Below are 18,860 nucleotides of genomic sequence, written 5' to 3'. Positions count from 1 at the left end.
TGGTCTAGCAGTAATGAATGCAAAATGGCCTTTTTTGGAGCTGTGTTTTTCCATTGTGGTTTCTGACATTCGTATGTTTCAGAAATCTGCCTACTGTGCTATATGAATGCATTGTTGTGCAGATTGCTACCATGAGCTAGCCCCATGATGAGCATGGAACTTTTAATTACGTGTCAATGTTTCAAAATTCCCCATTTCTTTTCAGATGAGTGTATTCTACTGGCTGTATTACATTGGTGAAGCACAAAATGCCAACAGTACTATTTTGAACTATTTGAAGACAGCAGTCTTCACGAAGTGTAGTATTGTAGTGTTGTGGGAAAACCAGTGAGGTGAGTCCTGGTGTGGATGCGCCTGGATGCGTCTGGAGATGCCTGGCTCGGGCACAATACTCCCTCCGTGACTTAAGCCCTTCTCCTTGTCTGTCCACACCCAGCACTGGTCAAACATCTGATGCTCTGTCCTAGACACTTGGCCAACTTGTTGACCACCATGCCATCATGAACATGGTCTCTACAGTTAATTGCCTCCTATTACCTATCAGACTCTGCCCCAAGGGCTGTCCATGTACCCTCTATCTAAATATAAGAGGCAGGCCACGGATACCTCTTTTCTTATGGAACCCAAGGCTTCCCCAGTGCTGTCGGCTCTGTGCAGCTGACCCAAGATTTGAGTTGAAGTCTGTCTTTTTCCAAAACAAGCTTCTCTCTTTTTGAAGATTTATTTTATTTATTTGAAAGACAGCATTACAGAGGTAGAGACAGAGAGAGAGGTCTTTGATCTGCTGATTCATTCCCAGATGGCTGCAACGGCCAGAGATATGCAGATCTGAAGCCAGGAGCCAGGAGCTTCCTCTAGGTCGCCCACGCGAGTGCAGGGGCCCAAGGACTTGGGCCATCTTCTACTGCTTTCCCAGGCCATAGCAGAGAGCTGGATCAGAAGAGGAGCAGCTGGGACTAGAACCAATGCCCATATGGGATGCCGGCACTGCAGCCAGCGGCCTCACCTGCTATGCCACAGCGCCGGCCATGCTTCTCTGACTTATAAACTAAATTCATTTACAAATTGAAAGACTGCTTAGAGAGGGCACTAACTATAACATAAGACTGCAGAACATGAAAATGTGGCTCCATGACATGTATCTCATGAGAAGATACTTAGAATAACCCTTATAAGGGAAGCCATATTTATTTTGGTGAAGCACTTGGAGTGGACAAGATCCCAGATGAGCCTAAATGTACTTAGAACTGTCTTTATGTCCAACAGAAATAGAGTCGGCCTGAAAACACCTGTTAGCTTGTTTCCGTGGCTTTTTTGTAGTCGCCTGAGCATTGCAAGTCTGCACGTTACCACCAGAGACCTGATGTGGCCTAGAAGTAGCTCTGACTATGGAACAGTCTACCCCTGAGGGAGGAGATGGGGAGTGAAGGAGTAGAATGTCTAATTATTCAGTGGTGGATTCGGCACTGTGGTGTAGCAGGTAAAGCTGCCTCCTGTGACACTGGCATCCTATATAGGCACCAGTAGTCCTGGCTGCTCCATTTCCAATCCAGCTTCCTGTTAACAGCCTGGGAAAAGCAGCAGCAGATGACTCAAATATATGGGCTCCTGCCACCCATGTGACTTGGAAGAAGTTCCTGGCTCCTGGTTCCTGGTTCCTGGTTCCTGGCTTTGGCATGGCCCAGCCCTGACCGTTGAGGCCATTTGGAAAGTGAACCGTGGGGCCGGCACTGGGGTATAGCGGCTAAAGCTGCTGACTGCAGTCCTGCTGTGGATGAGTCCCAGCTGCTCCACTTCCAATCCAGCTCTCTGCTAAGGCCTAGGAAAGCAGTAGAAGATGGCCCAAGTCCTTGGGCCCCTGTACCCATGTGGGAGACTAGGAGGAAGCTCCAGGCTCCTAGCTTCGAATAGGTGCAGCTCCGGCCTTTGCAGCCGATTGGAGAGTGAACCAGCAGATGGAAGACCTTCCTCTCTCTCTGCCTCTCCTTCTCTTTCTGTGTAACTGACTTTCAAATAAATAAATAAATCTTTTAAAAAAAGTGAACCAGTAGATAGAAGATAAAAATCTCTCCCTCTGTGTGTGTATGTTTGTCTCTCTGTTTCTCTCTTTCTCTGTAACTCTGTCTTTCACATAAATAAAACAAATCTTTAAAAAAATCATCCAATGCTTATAACTTAAAGTAATGTGCCAGCATCATGCTGAGCCTGTGAGGTGGGATGATGGAACCAGTGACATGAAGCAACATCCTTGAGGAGCAACTATGATAATAATAGCATTCATTGAGCACTGCCTCTATGCCCATCATCTCATTTCATCCTCACATGTACACTGATGAGGTACAGGTGCTACTTTTAACCCTCGTTTAGAGGTCAGGAAACTGTGGGCTAGAGAAATCAAGTAATTTGTCTCTGGTAACAAAAGCTAAGCGATTGCAGGGCTGGATTCACGCCCAGGCATCGGACTGCAAAGCTCGCCCTGGCATCCAGCGCTTTTTCCTGCGGGCCAGGAGCAGGACGTTCTGACAGTAACAGCCCGGTTCACACGGCTGCTGGGACCTGAAGCCAGCGTGCCTTTGACTGGCAAAAGAACAGAAACTCGGAAGACCTTCTTTCTAAAACTGCCTAGACTTCTCTGGGTTTAAAAGAACAAGAGCAAAGAAGCCACTTTGGGCACATTTCTGTTTCCGGGTGATTTTTTATCAAATGACTAAACAAACCACAGCGAAGTGTTGGTCTCTGTCGTGCAGAGGAGACAGGGAAGAAATCAGGTGGAGATTCTGGCCACGGCTGCACCACTAATAGCTGTGTGACCTCGGTTCAATTGCTTAGCTTCTCTGACCCTTGGAGCCCTTGTTAGAAAAAAGGACAGTAACTCCAATCTCCTTGAGTCATGATTGACTGTACTGGCCTGGTGCTTAAATCTGCGTGCTCTGTCATAGTCTGTTCTGGCTGCTGTCACAGAACACCATAGACTGGAAGACGTGTCAACAAGATGTATTTCTTTGTCACGATACTGGAGACTGAGATGCTCAGGATTAAGACACCACAGTGTTTAGGTCCAGTGAGGGTCCACTGCGATCAATGGTACCTTCAAGTCGGAAGGGATAAGTGTGTGACGTTGGGCCTGATATAGAAAGATGCCAATCCCTATGTATGAGGGAAGTACCTTCGTAACCTAATCACCTCCTAGCCCCACCCCCCACACCTCTTAATGCCACTGTGTTGGGGATTATTTTCAAGTTACAAAAAGAGGAAGAGCATACAAATATTCAAACCATGGCAGGTTCTAAATAAATATTTCTAATAAGTTAATGTTAATAAATACTGTTTTATATGCTTGATTCCTGGAATTACGTGAAATACTTTTTTTAAAAAAAACTTCTATTTATTTATTTATTTAAAAGAGAAATAGAGGGGCCAGAGCTGTAGCATAGTTGGTAAAGCCACTGACTACAGGGCCAGCATCCTATATGGGTGCCAGTTCAAGACCCAGCTGCTCCACTTCTGATTCAGCTCTCTGCTATGGCCTGGGAAAGCAGTAGAAGATGGCCCAAGTCCTTGGGCCCCTGCACCCACATGGGAGACTCAGAAGAAGCTTCTGGCTCTTGGCTATGAATCAGCCCAGCTCCAGCCATTGAGGCCATTTTGGAGAGTGAACCAGCAGATGGAAGACCTCTCTCTCTGTCTCTCCTTCTCTCTGTAACTCTGCCTTTCAAATAAATAAATAAATCTTTTTAAAAAGAGAAATAGAAAAAGAAGAAAAAGACAAAAAGAGATCTCCCATCTGTTAATTCATGCCCCCAAATGCCTTCAATGGCTGAGGCTGGGCCAGGGTGAAAGCCAGCAACCCAGAACTCAATGTAGGTCTCCCATGTGGGTGGCAGGGACCCAACTATTTGAGTCATCACCTGCTGCCTTCTAGGGTATGCGTTAGCAGGAGTATACTCATGATTGCTAAAAACTGCAAGTTTGGAAGCATCAAGCTTTCACCATTGGTAGAATAAATGAAACCATAGTGATATATGGACACAATTGATCATTGCTTGCTAATGAGAATGAACTAAGGCTACTTGCTGCAATCCAGATGAAAATTACAAACGCAACGTTTGATGAAAATTTCAAGACCACAGAATCCATGGGCATGAGAACATTGATGGAAAATTTATAAGAAGACATAATAGCATTGCTTAAGGATACTTGTGAAATAGTAAAAGCACAGAGAAAAGCAAGAAATGATGGCTGAAAAAAAAGTCTTCACCCTGGCTTTCTCGTGCAGGAGAGGAAGGGAGACCTGGAATACTTTTGCTTCCAGCAGTGTCTAATGTTCCAGCTTTTCACCTGTCATGGGTGTTTGCTTTATAGTTACTTGTTCACTGTACCAGTAAGGTTTAAGTGTTATGTTTCACAGTGAAAGCTGTTAAAACTATACTACAGTATTTTATTAAGAAAGTACGTAGGGGCTGGCACTGTGGCATAGCTGGTAAAGCTGCCACCTGCAGTGCCAGAATCCCATATGGGCACCGGTTTGAGTCTTGGCTGCTCCACTTCCAATCTAGCTCTCTGCTAATGCGCCTGGGAAAGCATTGGAGGATAGCCTAAGCAGTTGGGCCTCCACACCCACATGGGAGACCTGGGAGAAGCTCCTGGCTCCTGGTTTTTGATCAGCCCAGCTCCAGCAGTTGCAGCCATTTAAGGAGTGAAGCAGCAGATAGAAAACCTCTCTCTCTCTCTCTCTCTCTCTTTCTCTCTCTCTCTCTTTCTCCCCCTCTCTATCCCTCTGACTTTCTATAATGCTCTTTCAAATAAATAAACAAATCTTTAAAAAAAAGAAAAAAAGAATAGTTCATAAAATAAAAAAAAGGATGGTGGAACCTTTGGAGCAAGGCCATAGAACACTGACACAAGGACACTTATTTAAATACACGTAAACCATGTTGAGTCTTTTTAAATTATGTTTAATATTCTATTATTGATATGGGGAAAATATTTACTCAGACAAGCACAATTCTATCATGTTCTTGAATTAATGTAAAAGTAAATTACTGAATGGAATGACATAACTAATCCAGAACATTTCTTTCATTTTGGTTTCTATGATTTCAGTAGCTAAAACTGCCACAGTGAATGAAACCCAAATACCTACTTATGTAGTTTCACAAAGACAAAGTATTTTCCCACCACTATTGATGCACATGTTCTCAGTGCCTCATAGATCACAGATCATTTCTCATAGAATGTCCCGATTCCCCGGGAGAACTGGATTATTTTCTTCCCACAAATCCATCACATTCAGAGCGTGGCTCACTTTGCTGCAGGGTGTGCTACGATTTCTCATTACTCACTTAGGACATGCCTGTTTATTATGTGGGAGGAGTGATACTGGAGTCAAAATGAGATGAGAAAATAAGAAGTTTCAGAATGTCAAGAATTCGCCTCATATCAAGGTCGATTTCCTTTCCACAGAGGGGGAAAAAAAAAAAACAGGAAAATGCTTGATTAGTTACTAATAATAACCAACTCACTTATTTACACATATTTACACTTTGGATGATTCTCATGCATCATGTTGTCTGATGAGGTCTATGGACAGGTGAAAAGGAATCCCAGGCACTATAACCAAGTTGCAGCCCCAGAGCACTCTAGCACCACCTGGAGGCCTGGAGGCCAAGGTCAGAGGGATGGGTTGGAGCAGGGTTCCCTGGAGACGGGAGGCAGAAGGCTGCTGCTGAGAGGTGATGCTGGTCTGATTGATGAAGTTGCCGTGACTATGAAAAACACTAGACTAAGGGAGAAACAGATGTACATTTCACATGACTTGGCACTTTATAAAGAGAGTGTAAAGAAGTGACCAAGGTGAAGGAAATGAAGATGAGAACATTTCTGGCTTAGGCAAAAGGCGCATTTTCTGGGTTAGGGAAGCTAAGAGGGAGAAGTTTGATTAGATGACAGCAAGTTCAATGTTGGTCATATTGACTGTAATGTATGTAGGAGACATCCAAAGAGAGATGATCATTTATCGGTTGGAGATATCTATATCTTTCTACATATCAATATTTATTTATCTGGAGCATAAATATTAGGAGGAATTCAATAAAAGCAGGGCAGAAAAATCAGAGATGAGGAAATTATGAAGGTCACATGTCAAGAAAATTTCCCAGACATATAGGGCGAGAGTTTATAGATTAAAAGCAGACATGGGGAAGAGGGGAGTTCCAGGGAACAGGAACCCAACATAGGAAGGAGGCAAGGGAGCTTTTCAGAATGATGGTGAGGGGAGATTCCAAGATGAGAGCCATGCAGCGGTCCTGGAGATGACCACTCTGGAATAAAGTGGATAAGTGAGGGCTCCAGGAACGATGGCTTCAAGAAAACAAAATGAAACTGAGATATAAACTTGCATGTTAGAACTGTGAGAGGAGGGTGTGGAGATAGTAATATGTACATAGAAAACCAAACAAACAAAAACCAAAGCTGCTGTTAAATACAGGAAAGCCAAAAGGTCTTAAAAGTAAAGAAATGATTCAGTTGTAAATAATATTTATGTAGTTATAGCAAGGTAAATGTTAAGTTTTTATTAAACCAAAAATTATAAGCTGTATTTTTTAAGATTATTGTATTTGAAAGGCAGACTTACAGAGGGACAGAGGCAGAAAGAGAGAGAGAGAGACAGAGAGACAGAGAGAGAGAGAGAGAAAGGTCTTCCATCTGCTGGTTCACTCCCCAATTAGCTGCAATGGCCAGAACTGCGCCAATCCGAAGCCTGGAGCCAGGAGGTTCTTCTGGGTCTCCCATGTGGGTGCAGGGGCCCAAGGACTTGGGCCATCCTCCACTGCTTTCCCAGACCATAACAGAGAGCTAGATTGGAAGTGGAGCAGCTAGGACTCAAACCGGCACCCATATGTGATGCCGGCTCTGCAGGCGGTGGCTTTACCTGGTACACCAGAACACCAGCCCCAATAAGATGTATTGACATGATAAGGAGTGTTATGTGAAGAGGAACCTATAGAAAGAAGCACTTTCCATAATAGAAAACTACTAAAATATATCTAAAGTATAAGTATCAAGAAATAGCTTTGTAAACATGTCATTTGGCTCTATGGAAACAAATACTAGAAAAGTAGCTTAAAAGGTTGAAAATGATAGGTATGAAGGCATAGGAGGGGTGAGGCAAGATAATACTGTTTTTGGTTTAAAGCTTCATTGAATGATCTTTTAGAAAGAGACAGAAATAGAACTTTAGGCTTTTTTTTCATAGGCATTAAAAAGGAAATGCAAGAGCTGAGGAGAAAACATACGAGAATTGTTGGGCTGTGCTGGGGCTTCGATTACAGCTGGTGACTCTAACTGCGGTGGCGTCATCTGTGTGATTGCGCGCTCTGCTGAACTAGAAGAGGGTGACTGGATTATGCTAGGGTTGGGTTCTGCAGAAAGTTGGGTCCATGCCATTTCTTTTGTCTCGGAAATTGGGACAAGGTTTTGATAAGAGGGTAACAGAAAAGAAAATACATTGGGGGTCAACTTTAGATTGGATGAGAAAGGAGATGAAGACAGTGACGCCTGATGGCATGGGGGGAAGTGGTTAGTCATTTAAGGAACAAACTGATCGGGGAGGTGTTGTGGCACAGCAGGTTAAGCCATTGTGTGGGATGCCTGCATTCCATATCGGGGTGCCTGGTATTTTTCCCACCTACTCCGAGCTTTCCATCTAACAATCCTGCTAACGTACCTGGAAGACAGCAGGTTCTTGGTTTCTTGTGAACCATATGGAAGACCCGGATGGAGTTCTGGCTCTTGGCTTTCACCTTAGCCCACCCCCATCCATTGTGCGCATTTGAAGAGTGAACCAGCAGATGGGAACTCACTCTTTCTCACTATGCCTCTCAAATAAATCAAAAATAAATATTTTTTTTGGAAATGAATTGATGGAGTGCTCATAGCATAGTGAAGCCAGAGAATAGAAATTTGTGCGCAGCAAAGGGGTAGTGTGGATTTTAGAGGTGAAGCTCAAGACGAAGGCAAGGTCTAGGTGATGCCCAGAGTTCCTTATTAAAGGAGCCTCTGGGAGTTACAGGTATCAAAGGCTGGGTTGCTAGGGGAGTTGTGCATGGGGTCATTGGTATTTCCCACAATGGCAGAGCCTGTTGGGAAAGAGGAAGGCTGTGCCTGGGTCTCAGCCAGGGACAGTAACCATGCTGTAGGTGACAGCAGGACACAGCCTCAGGTTAGGCCAGCCAGAACCTCACAGGAAAAGGGGCTTCACACAAGTGGGGGCTTCTAGGGTATTAGAGGGTATGAAGGAGACCTCCTGACCTGGCCACACGCGAGGTGAGGAGGAAATGGACAAATGGCAGCGGTTTGAGAAGGTTCCTCTGAGAGAGGCTGGGGATGCAGTGGGAGAAGGAGCCATTTACTAAGGGTGAGGGTGTCCGTACAGTGTGTGTGCAGGGCAGGTCAGAGAGCAAGGTTCAGGGCTGGCGCTGTGGCTCAGCGGGTTAAAGCCCTGGCCTGAAGCGCTGGCATCACATATGGGCACTGGTTCGAGACCCAGCTGCTCCTCTTCCAATCTAGCTCTCTGCTATGGCCTGGGAAAGCAGTGGAGGATGGCCCAAATCCTTGGGCCCCTGCATCTGCGTGGGAGACCCAGAAGAAGCTCCTGGCTCCTAGCTTCGGATCGGCATAGCTCCAGCCATTGCAGCCAATCGGGGAGTGAACCAGCGGATGGAAGACTTCTCTCTCTCTCTCTCTCTCTCTCTCTCTCTGCCTCTCCTCTCTCTGTGTAACTCTGAATTTCAAATACATAAATAAATCTTTTAAAGAGAGAGAGAGAGCAAGGTTCGGACTAGGGTGGAAAGAAAGTTCTGATTGCCCCTAGCTTCCAGCATTTAAAAACAAGTGGAAGAGTGAGTGAGTGACGTAGTGGGTAAGATGCTGCATGGGCTGCCGACATCCATGAGGAAATGCCTGGGTTGGCGCCCCATGGCCAGCATGCTACTGATGCATCCCCTAGGAGGCAGCAGATGAGGGAAGACTTTTAAGTAGTTGGGTCCCTGAAGCCCACGTGGAAAACCCAGATTGAGTTCCTGGCACCCAGCTTCCATCCCAGCTGGGGGCCACTGCAGACAGTTGGCAAGTTAATCAGCAGCTAGGAGCTCCCTCTCTGTGTCCCTTTTCATTTCAAGTGAATAAGTAAGTAGTAAACAAATTAAAGCGAAAATGAAAATGATTGACTTAAGTCATTTCCCAGGCTCTTAGCCACAGCCCAGAATAGAAGACCTTCAGCATCTCCATTCTCCTTCCGTCTCCCCTCGCTGCCCTCTTTGAGCCTCCCCACTCCTGTCCCATCCTTGTTCCCTGCAAACCCGCAGGTGGACTCAGACCTGCCAGGATTCACTGTGCTTCCCAGCAGAGGAGGGTAGCAGGCCACGGAGCACCTTCTTCCCCAGCATGTAGTGAAATTCCAGCTAGATGTGGGGCAGAAAGTTCCAGGTTCAGATCTCAGCACAGCCTCATGCAGGTCAAGGTGAATGTGCTACTACAGCCTCCAAACCTTCAGCTCCTTCATTTGCAAAATAGTAGCACAGGTCCAGTATCTCTTATTCAAACTGCTGGAGACCATACGCAGTTCCCATTTGGGGACTTTTCATGTTTTGGAATATTTGTTTATATGTAATGAGATATCCTAGGCGTAAGAGCCAAATATAAACATGAAATTCATTTATGTATCACATATGCCTTATAGCATGGCCTAAAGTAATTGTACCCCACATTTTGGGTGTGCCTGTGTTCTGACTGCAACACATAAGATCAGGCGTGGAATTTTCATTTTGTGGCATCATGTCAACACTTAAGAGGTTTTGGATTTTGGAGCATTGCAGGTTGCAGATTTTTGGATTAGGGATGTTCACCCTGAACCAATCACAATAGCAGCGGAGTTTGACGAGGGTAAAGCAAGATCACATACATCCAAGCAGCTGCACCTGGTACCTGGCGTTTATAAATCCTCAGGATAAATACACCCCAGGAGGATAAGTCAATTCCTCTGTCTTCCACAGGGACAGTGCTTCAGGGACCCTTGGTGTGCATTAGTGAATGAATGTATTGGGAAAAGGGAGACTGATGCAGCTTTTGAACATATATATATTTTTTAAAGCACTTCTTCACTCTTCTATTCTTACCTTTTCTTTTTTGTTTTGTTTTTTTTTTAAGATTTATTTATTTATTTGAAAGGTGGAGTTACAAAGAGGCAGTGGCAGAAGCAGGGAAAGAGAAATCTTCCATCCTCTGGTTCACTCCCCAAATGGCTCCAGCAGCAGGAGCCAGGAGCCAGGAGCTTCTTCCAGGTCTCCCATGTGGGTGCAGGAGCCCAAGGACTTGGGCCATCTTCTACTGCTTTCCCAGGCCATAGCAGAGAGCTGGATTGGAAGTGGAGCAGCCAGGTCTTGAACCACCGCCCATATGGGGTCCAGGCACTGCAAGTGGAGGCTTCACCCACTATGCCATGGCACCAACTCCTATCCTTACCTTTTCCTAATTAGTTCAGACTTAACAATTCCTTGGTCTGACCCCAGGGAATCTTTAAGCCTCTTTTTCTCCTTTATATTTCCAGCTTCAATATCTATCCTTGTCCATTCAGTAAATGATTTTTGAAAGGTAATTCTCTCAAGTACAGCCTGATGCTCAGATGGTTCCCCTCATTCACTCCCAGTAGCAGCTCTTCCTGTTGATGGCTTTGTAAAACTATGATTGGCGGGTGAGAGTGGTTTCCTTTTCTTATTCTTACACACATAATTCTGGACTCTCTCTCTCTCTCTCTCTCTCTCTCTCTCTCTCTCTCAACTCCTCCGAGTTTCTCTTTGATTTGGTGTATTCTTACCAAGATAATGCATCCTTTCTTCATTCTGTTCCATCCCTATAAATCTTACCTTGAAATGCTCCCCGTTCAGTGTGTCATGGAAGTGGCATGAGAACCGTATTGTCCGATTACATCGTTCCTTGCCTCCTCCCGGTTTCCCTGGTGCATTGCCAGCCACTGGTATTGTTGCTGCACTTGCATTCATTCTCCTGGCTGCTGGGCATCTCTCTCTAGATTCCTGTTCCTTGTCTGGGTGCAGGATCTGCCCTCTCAGGCAGCAGCGTTCCATGGCTGGGGGATAGAGTCCCTGGCTGTAGAGATTTCCTTATCCTTTTTGTTTGTTTCTTATCTGTTCTCCCTTATGTTGAGATTTATGTCCAGCAATTTACAGCCTATTGTGTGTAAGTTTAAGAGCCTGTAGAAAAATTTCCTTTGATTTTTTTAGATGTGTTTATTTATTTTTATTAAAAAAATAGTATATGGCATTCTTGTAACCATCACCTTAATGTGTGTTTCATGTTCATTCAGATGTGTTCAGTGAGGGCCCTGAATGAGCTGTTGTCAGCATCTGTCAGTCTCCTTGTTGACTGGCAGCCCCCTGCTCAGAGCGAGCCGAGCGGCTTTTGGGCCTTGTCAGGTTCTCGCAGCTGCTGTGCAGGTGGTCTTTGCTTCAAGCATCTGTAATGGAAGTGTGCAAGGCAGACTGGCGTCTGCCGGCGGTGTCAAAGCCACTCTTATCGCCGGGACAGGTCCTTCTGCTGCTCCCTTCTGGAAACTCCCCATGGATGTGCCAGGCAGTGCCTTTCGCCCGAGGCTCTTGGGTGCTCCCTGCTTTTCTGTCTGTGGGGAAACACGTCCCACGCACTGGGGCTTGTCGTGACTTGCCTGCAATCGGGTGGATATTTCCAGTGGCTGTATTTCAAAATTAAACTTGCAGATTTCTCTTCTGAGACCAGACTGGGGTTAACATTTCCTCCCCCTTCCACGTCTTTCTTCCTCACCCTCAACTCCAAAAGACTGAAGTTCCAAAGGTAGCTCCGGATTCTGTATATTTACATCCCCTTACATAGCTCTGAGTCCCTGTAGATAATGTAGACAGCTAGTGTTGACCAATACACAACCCTAAGCAAGACAAGCATGTATATTTATGTATTAAGGAGCTGTTTTCTCTGGCCAGCATTGTATCATTCAGATTTTGTGTGGTTCCAAATTACAGAAAATTAATTCAAACTTTGTTGCCTTCAGCAAAAAAGAAAGAAAGAAAGAAAGGAAGGAAGGAAGGAAGGAAGGAAGGAAGGAAGGAAGGAAGGAAGGAAGAAAGAGAGAAAGAAAGAAAGAAAGAAAATAAATAAAAAGGCAGAGGGATTTTTGGCTCACACAGCTGAGATGAGGGGAGGTGGTGCTAACGCGAGGGGTGAGCTGTACCCAGGGACTCCAGACATCGCCACATGAGTCTTCTCCACCTCTTGGTCCTTTGTTCCCCTCTGTTGGTTTCTTCTTCACAACTGCTGGCTCCAAGGAGGGGCACAAAGAGGACCAGCAGCAGTTCCAGGCTCACCTCCCACCAGCTTAAAAATCCACTAGAAAGACAATTCTTTTCTAATAATTCCTGCAACATTCACAAGGTCAGACACTCATCGCTGATCCTCCCAACACCAGTGTCACTTCATTCTCACACTGGGTTGCAGATTAACCCTAGAGACTGATGCTAAGCTCCAGTGAGGCGGGCCTGGGCCACCTACCCACCTCCAGACCCCCTGGTGCAAGAGGAGGGAACAGTGAGTCCCCAGAGGTTGGCTTGAGCATTGCTCAAAGATGCTGGCCCAGCCAACACAGAGAGATACTCAGGAAACACCTCATCAGTCCTGGTGGAAGAGACACCAGGAAAGTCAAATGGAATCTCAAAAAGACTGAGAAACATGGAGGAACCAGGGAAAGTGCCAGAAGGAAGTGTGGGGGACTAATACAGGCCAAGCAGTTGGTGCCCTTTTGGTAGTAAAGCATTTCCTCATTCCTGCTCTCAGGGCAGGAGTGGGCAGCTGAGTAATGGCCCCTAAATAAGTCCTAGACTCATTGCCAGAACCTGCAAATACAGCCTGCTACCACAAGGGGCTCTGTGGGTGAGATTAAACCAGGGAGCTTCAGATGGGAGGTGACCCAGGAGTTATCCAGACAGGGCCTATGTGAGCACAGGCATCCCTGGGGAGTCAGAGGAGGAGCTGTGACGCTGGGGGCAGGCAGGGCAGTGGTGTGCTCTACAAGTGGAGAAGGGGACTCGAGCCAAGAAATCAAGGAAGCCACTGGGGGCACAGAAAGGAAAGGACGAAAGCAAGGTGATGGATTCTCCCCTGGAGCCTCCAGGAGTTGAGTGGACAGTGTAGAGGATGGGAGAAGGTCAAGGCCGAATCTTGCGTCACCCTGGCTCAGGTGTGTTGGGAGGGAGGCTGGGAGGCAGTGGCCTGAGGGCGTTAGGAAAGCCATGAAAGCAAAGACCACATGGGCATTTCTAGACACCAGGCAATCTCATTGAGATCATTGGCAGGTTACGGTTTACTTAGAAAACATTTACACTGGAGCCGGCGTTGTGGTGTGGCGGGTAAAGCCACTGCCTGTGATGCCAATATACCCTAAGGGCCAGAGTTCAAGTCCTGGCTGTTCCACTGCTGATCCAGCTCCCTACTTATAGCCTGGGAAAAGCAGTGCAAGATGGTCCCTGCCATCCACATGGGAGACAGACGTTGTAGATGAAGGTCCTGGCTCCAACCACCATCTAGGGTGTGAATCAACCAGCCCTGGCCGTTGCCACCATCTGGGCAGTGAATCAGCAGATGGAAGATAGAAAAGAAAAAACTTTTATGCTGAGTCTACATTGCCAGAAAATTGCAAGACTAAAAGTTGTGACTGTAGGTCTTTGTGCCATCCAGAACTCCCAGGACCACACAGGAGCCCCACAGGCGGCCCTGTGCTCCTACAGTGAGGTCTGTCTGCAGAGGAAGAGCAAAACTTTCTGTGCGCATTGTCTCTGTAGGATTGCATGGGCCAGACCGGTCCCCCTGCATCCTTTCATACATCAGACAACTCATTTTATTTTGGTTTTCGTTTTGTTCCTTTTGATTTTGTTTATTTCTTACTATGCAAGCAGTGTAGGATCATCATACAGAGCAGAAGTAATACAGAAGCATATTAAAATGAAAAATAAAGGCCCTTCAGAGCAACTGCTCAGAAGTAACAGTGATTAGAAGCCTATCTTTGAGACACTTTGTGTATTTACAATCACAATACGTTGGTGCCACTACAATATAGAGCTACTTCATTTGTTTTTTTCTCGACATACTGTCTTGTATTTAGCCATTCCCCAACGTGCAATTTTGCTGCTTACATTTCTTTATTATTGTAAATACTAAGTGTCTTCAAACTTACATCTTAGCGCACCGGGGAAGTGTTCCCCAGAACCATTTGTAGATGAAACAATTTCAGGATCAAAACTCTGAATGTTGGGGCTGGTGCTGTGGCATAGCGGGTAATGCCACCGCCTGCAGGTCAGTATCCTTTATGGGTGCTGGTTTGAATTCTGGCTGCTCCACTTCCCATCCAGCTCTCTGCTATGGCCTGAAAAAGCAGTAGGAGATGGCCCAAGTCCTTGGGCCCCTGCACCTGCATGGGAGACCCAGAAGAAGCTCCTGGCTCCTGGCTCCGGATCGACACAGCTCCAGCCATTGCAGCCATCTGGGGAGTGAACCAGCAGATGAAAAACCTCTCTCTCTCTCTCTCTCTCTCTCTCTCTCTCTCTCTGCCTCTACCTCTCTGTAACTCTGCCTTTCAAATAACTAAATCAATATAAGTAGATAATAAATATAAATAAATAATATAAATATAAATAAATAAATCTTTAAAAAAAGGAAGCGACATCGTGTCCTGCTGCCAAGGCAGACCCAGGGACATCTCATTGTGTGTTACATCTTGAGTCTTCCATCCATTGTCCTGTGACTTTCTGAGGAAAGCCAGGTGCCTAGCACACAGGGAGACGCCACACTGTCCCTCTTGTGCCATGGACAGCATCAGAGGAGCGCCACAAGCTGTCCTTAGATGTCACCCTCACTCCAGTGATCTCTTCTGCAGGGCCAGCTTCAGCAGCAGCGGCCACAACAGTCTAGCTAAAGCCAAGAGGGCCATCTCTAGGTCACCTCTGTACACCAGCTGCACGGAGATTAATGAGAGTCAGAGCCTGTCCCCGGGGCTCAGCTCTGGATGGTGCCAGAATCATTAGCAGTTATGTTCAGCTACCGCTTCCTCTCCCATCTTCTGAAAATTTGTTTTGGTAGAGAGAGGCAGGCAGACTGGACTGGTGGCTGAAGACTAACAATTTTAACACTAAGATCACTTGTCGGGGCCCATGGGGTGGCAGTGACCTCCAGAGAAGGAGGTGTTTCTCACCAAGTCAGGACATCAGCAAGCTCACTGCCCTGACCACTCAAACCCAGCCTTGTTGTCTGGGTACAAGTGAGTCTACCCCACAGCACAGGGAGTGAGGACCACAGCAGCTAATTGTCCAACTGTATTCTGCTGTTGGTCTGTTGGCTTTTTCTTAAATCATCCTTGCCGTAAGCCGTTCATATTGCTGCTTCCACCATAACATACGTTTTCTGTTTCTCTTCTCAAACTGTATACAGGAACCAAGAAAGAAGTACAGAAAGATCAAGATGCAAATAAACCGGCTGTCTCTTCTCCTAAGAGAGCAGCAGCTTCAAGCACCAAGCTTCACTCCCCAGGTACGTGAGAAATCTGGTCTGTGTTATCTTGGGAGAAGCCCTGAACTTGGACTTTATCTTACTCAGCTGTCACTAATGGAGCAGCGGCAGCCCATGTGGCGAGCGTGATCGTTCAGGGAAGCAGGTGCACTTGCTGATGGGGTCTCACTCTGGATGGCGTGACCCAGCTGTCGACCTCTCTTTCCCTTACAAATGAAATATTCCGCTATATTTCAGTGGCAGACTGCTCTCTATATAAACACACTGGCAATTCTCACAGCATGTAGGAATAATTCCAATAGAGAAAGCAGACTTTTGAAGATTCAACCTCAAGAGATAATATTTCTATAAGGAAGAAAAACAGAAGCAAGGGACACCAAATGACTGTGACTTTTGTCACTGAGGAAATCGCTTACTTATACTCAGATGTGAGTAAGCTGTGTAGTTGGAAGCACAGCGTGTTCGTTAAGTGTGATGTTCTTAATATGCCAGGTAACTTCCTGGGTTCTTTAAATTTGTTAATGTGCTTAATGCTAACAATGACTCTGTGAGACAGGGGCTTTTATTGCTGTACCCCTTACCTATGAGGAGCCTTAGGTTCAGAGATTTTATTTAATTTGTTCAAAATCATAGATAACAAGTAGTAGAGTTTTGGTTTGAACCCAATACCCAATCCGAATCCCAAATCTGCATTCATTTTTTTTTATTTGTTTTAGAAGCAGAGAGACAGACAGACAGACAGACACACACACACACAGACACATACAGGGGGAAGAGAGAGAGAGAGAGAGAGAGATCTCCCATCCACGAATTAATACTCCAAATGCCTTTAATGGCTCGGGCTGGGATGGGACCAAAGCCAGCAGCTGGGAACTCAGTCATAGGTCTTCCATGTGGGTGGAAGAGACCCAATTACTTGAGCCATCACTGCTGCCTCCCAGGCTCTGCATTAGCCGGAAGCTGGAATCAGGAGCCAGACCTGGTCCTTGAACCCAGTATTGGACACAGAAGTCTTAACCACCAGGCTAAATACCTGCTGTCCAGCCAGACTTTCATCTTAATCTCTGCACTATTACCTAGAAATCTTGGAGAATACAGAAAGTGTTGAAATTTGTAGTTACTTAAAAATTTATAAGAAATAGACCAAAGTCTCATATGCGATGGTCAGGAGCCACAGCCTAGTTCCTAAATAGGGTAGGAGGTCAGATCTGATTACCCTGAGTGAATCTGGAATTTCTGAAGGGCAACCTTTGATGGATGAACTGGGAAGAAAAAGAAAACACCCCGCGGGAGGCCGATCCACTGCAGCACTGGAAGGAGCAAGGTCTCCCTTAGGAACTTCTAACCACCACCTTGCCCTGCTGTCATTGAAAAGCTGGATTCCACACTACCACAGTGGCCTGGAAACAGAGTGTAGAACACTGTGGTCATTGTGGGCACTTGGTGGGATAAAATGTAGATTATTGTACGCCCAAGGAAACAAGCCACCGTAGCTAAGATCTTTATATCCTAAAGGATGAAAATAAAAGTACTATATCACTTTAGACTTTGTTAAGATGTTCATGTTAAAACTGTTAGGATGACCAATAAAATAGAGTGTGGTGTTCTGAGCTGGTACATGGTAAAAAGATGGAATGAGAGACTTAAAAATCAAAACAAATAAAGGTAAAGTGGAGGAAAAGGAAAAAGAGAAAATAGGAAAGAAGGAAGAGAGAAGGGAAAAGCTGAGCAATCAAAAAGTATTTGTTAATTATGTACTGTGTTGCTGTGAAATCTAGCTTTAGACTATTTCCAAAGAGCCTATACTCTAAGAATACCTTTTACCTATTCTACAAGAATATTACAGAACTAAGAGGGAAAGGATAGAAATATTTATTCCAAGAAAACACTGAACAAAAGAAGGCTGTTACCCTATAGTTTCCAAATATCTCTCTTACAGTGTGATAAACAAATACTGAGCTACCTATATTTAAAATATAGAACTTGGTGAGCTTTGGCATACATACTCATCTGTGAGCTGATCATTGCAGTCAGGATCACGCACATCTGTCAAAGGTATCTGTACCTCTGTAATCCTACCTGCCTGTCCCTCACCGCCGGCCCAACCCCCAACCAACCACTGACCTGTTTGTCACTATAGATTTATGAAATCATATAACTATACAAGGATACATTATAAAGTTCATGGAAAAGTAACATTATAGCACAAGTTCATTTTGGTGCAAAAAAATGAAATCCATGTATAGTTGATGCCATAATTCACATTTCTCATAAATATTTTGAAGACCCCTCATATTTTTAACTTCTTAAGAATGCATCAAACTTTTACAAAGTGGCTGTACGATTTTGCATTTCCAACAGTCCTGTATGAAAATTCCAGTTCCTTGCCGATACTTGGTCTGGTCAGCCTTTCTAATGTTAGCCACTGTATTAGGCATGTCGTGTATCTCATTTAGTTTTAATGTGCATTTCCCAATAACCAGTGATTCTGAACGCCCTTCCATGTGTTTATTGATGACTGGATTTTTTTGATGAAATGTCTACATTGGGTTGTTTATTTTGAGTTTTGGTGGTTTCTAAATATCCTGAGTGCAGTTCTCTAATCATCCATGTGATCAGTCTGTCCCCCCTTTCCCCAGCTGTGCCTTGTTTTGCGTTTGCCTTACATTGTCTTGGGAAGAGGAAGAATAGATGGTCTTAATTTTGATGAAGTCTAATTCATATTATTTCTTTTATTGGCCATATTTCTTATATTATCTAAAAAATATATGCATAATCCAAAGTCTCACAGCTTTTCTTCTTTGTTTTCCTTCAAAATATTTTCAGTCATGGGCTATAATCCAGCTCAGTCGACTTTTGTATATATGTGAGGTGTGGTTTTTTCTCTTTCTTTTAGCATAAAGAGATACAGCTGATTTCTTTTCTGATTATTATTTCTTTATTATTATTTATTTGTTCTGCACACACAATATTAAAGTAACAATAACTGTTACAAACTGATGTCAGTTTGGGATCTTTCTTCTTTTCTAATGTGTGTGTTTAGTACAATAAATTCCCCTCTGTGTACTGCATTAGCCACATCCCTTACTTTTTTTTTAAGATTTATTTATTTATTTGAAAGTTAGAGTTACAGAGAGAGAGGGAGAGACAGAGACAGAAAGAGAGATCTTCCATCCACTGGTTCACTCCCAAGATGGTCACAATGGCTGGGGCGGGGACAGACCAAAGCCAGGAGATTCATCCAGGTCTCCTACATGTGT

The 18,860-nt window shown here is 44.9% G+C and overlaps 1 protein-coding gene across 2 annotated transcripts in view; it reads left to right on the top strand.

Moving 5' to 3' along the window:
- MTUS2 (microtubule associated scaffold protein 2) overlaps positions 1–18,860 on the top strand; it is a 443,786-nt gene that overhangs the window by 258,265 nt on the left and 166,661 nt on the right. For both annotated transcript variants that reach the window (XM_062195381.1, XM_062195382.1), the window contains exon 5: positions 15,523–15,621. In XM_062195381.1, coding sequence (XP_062051365.1) covers positions 15,523–15,621 — 99 coding nt within the window. The remainder of the gene's footprint in view (positions 1–15,522; positions 15,622–18,860) is intronic.

Source organism: Lepus europaeus, chromosome 6 (assembly GCF_033115175.1).
Source record: "Lepus europaeus isolate LE1 chromosome 6, mLepTim1.pri, whole genome shotgun sequence".
Lineage (NCBI taxonomy): Eukaryota > Metazoa > Chordata > Mammalia > Lagomorpha > Leporidae > Lepus > Lepus europaeus.
This window is presented reverse-complemented; position numbering and strand designations above follow the sequence as displayed.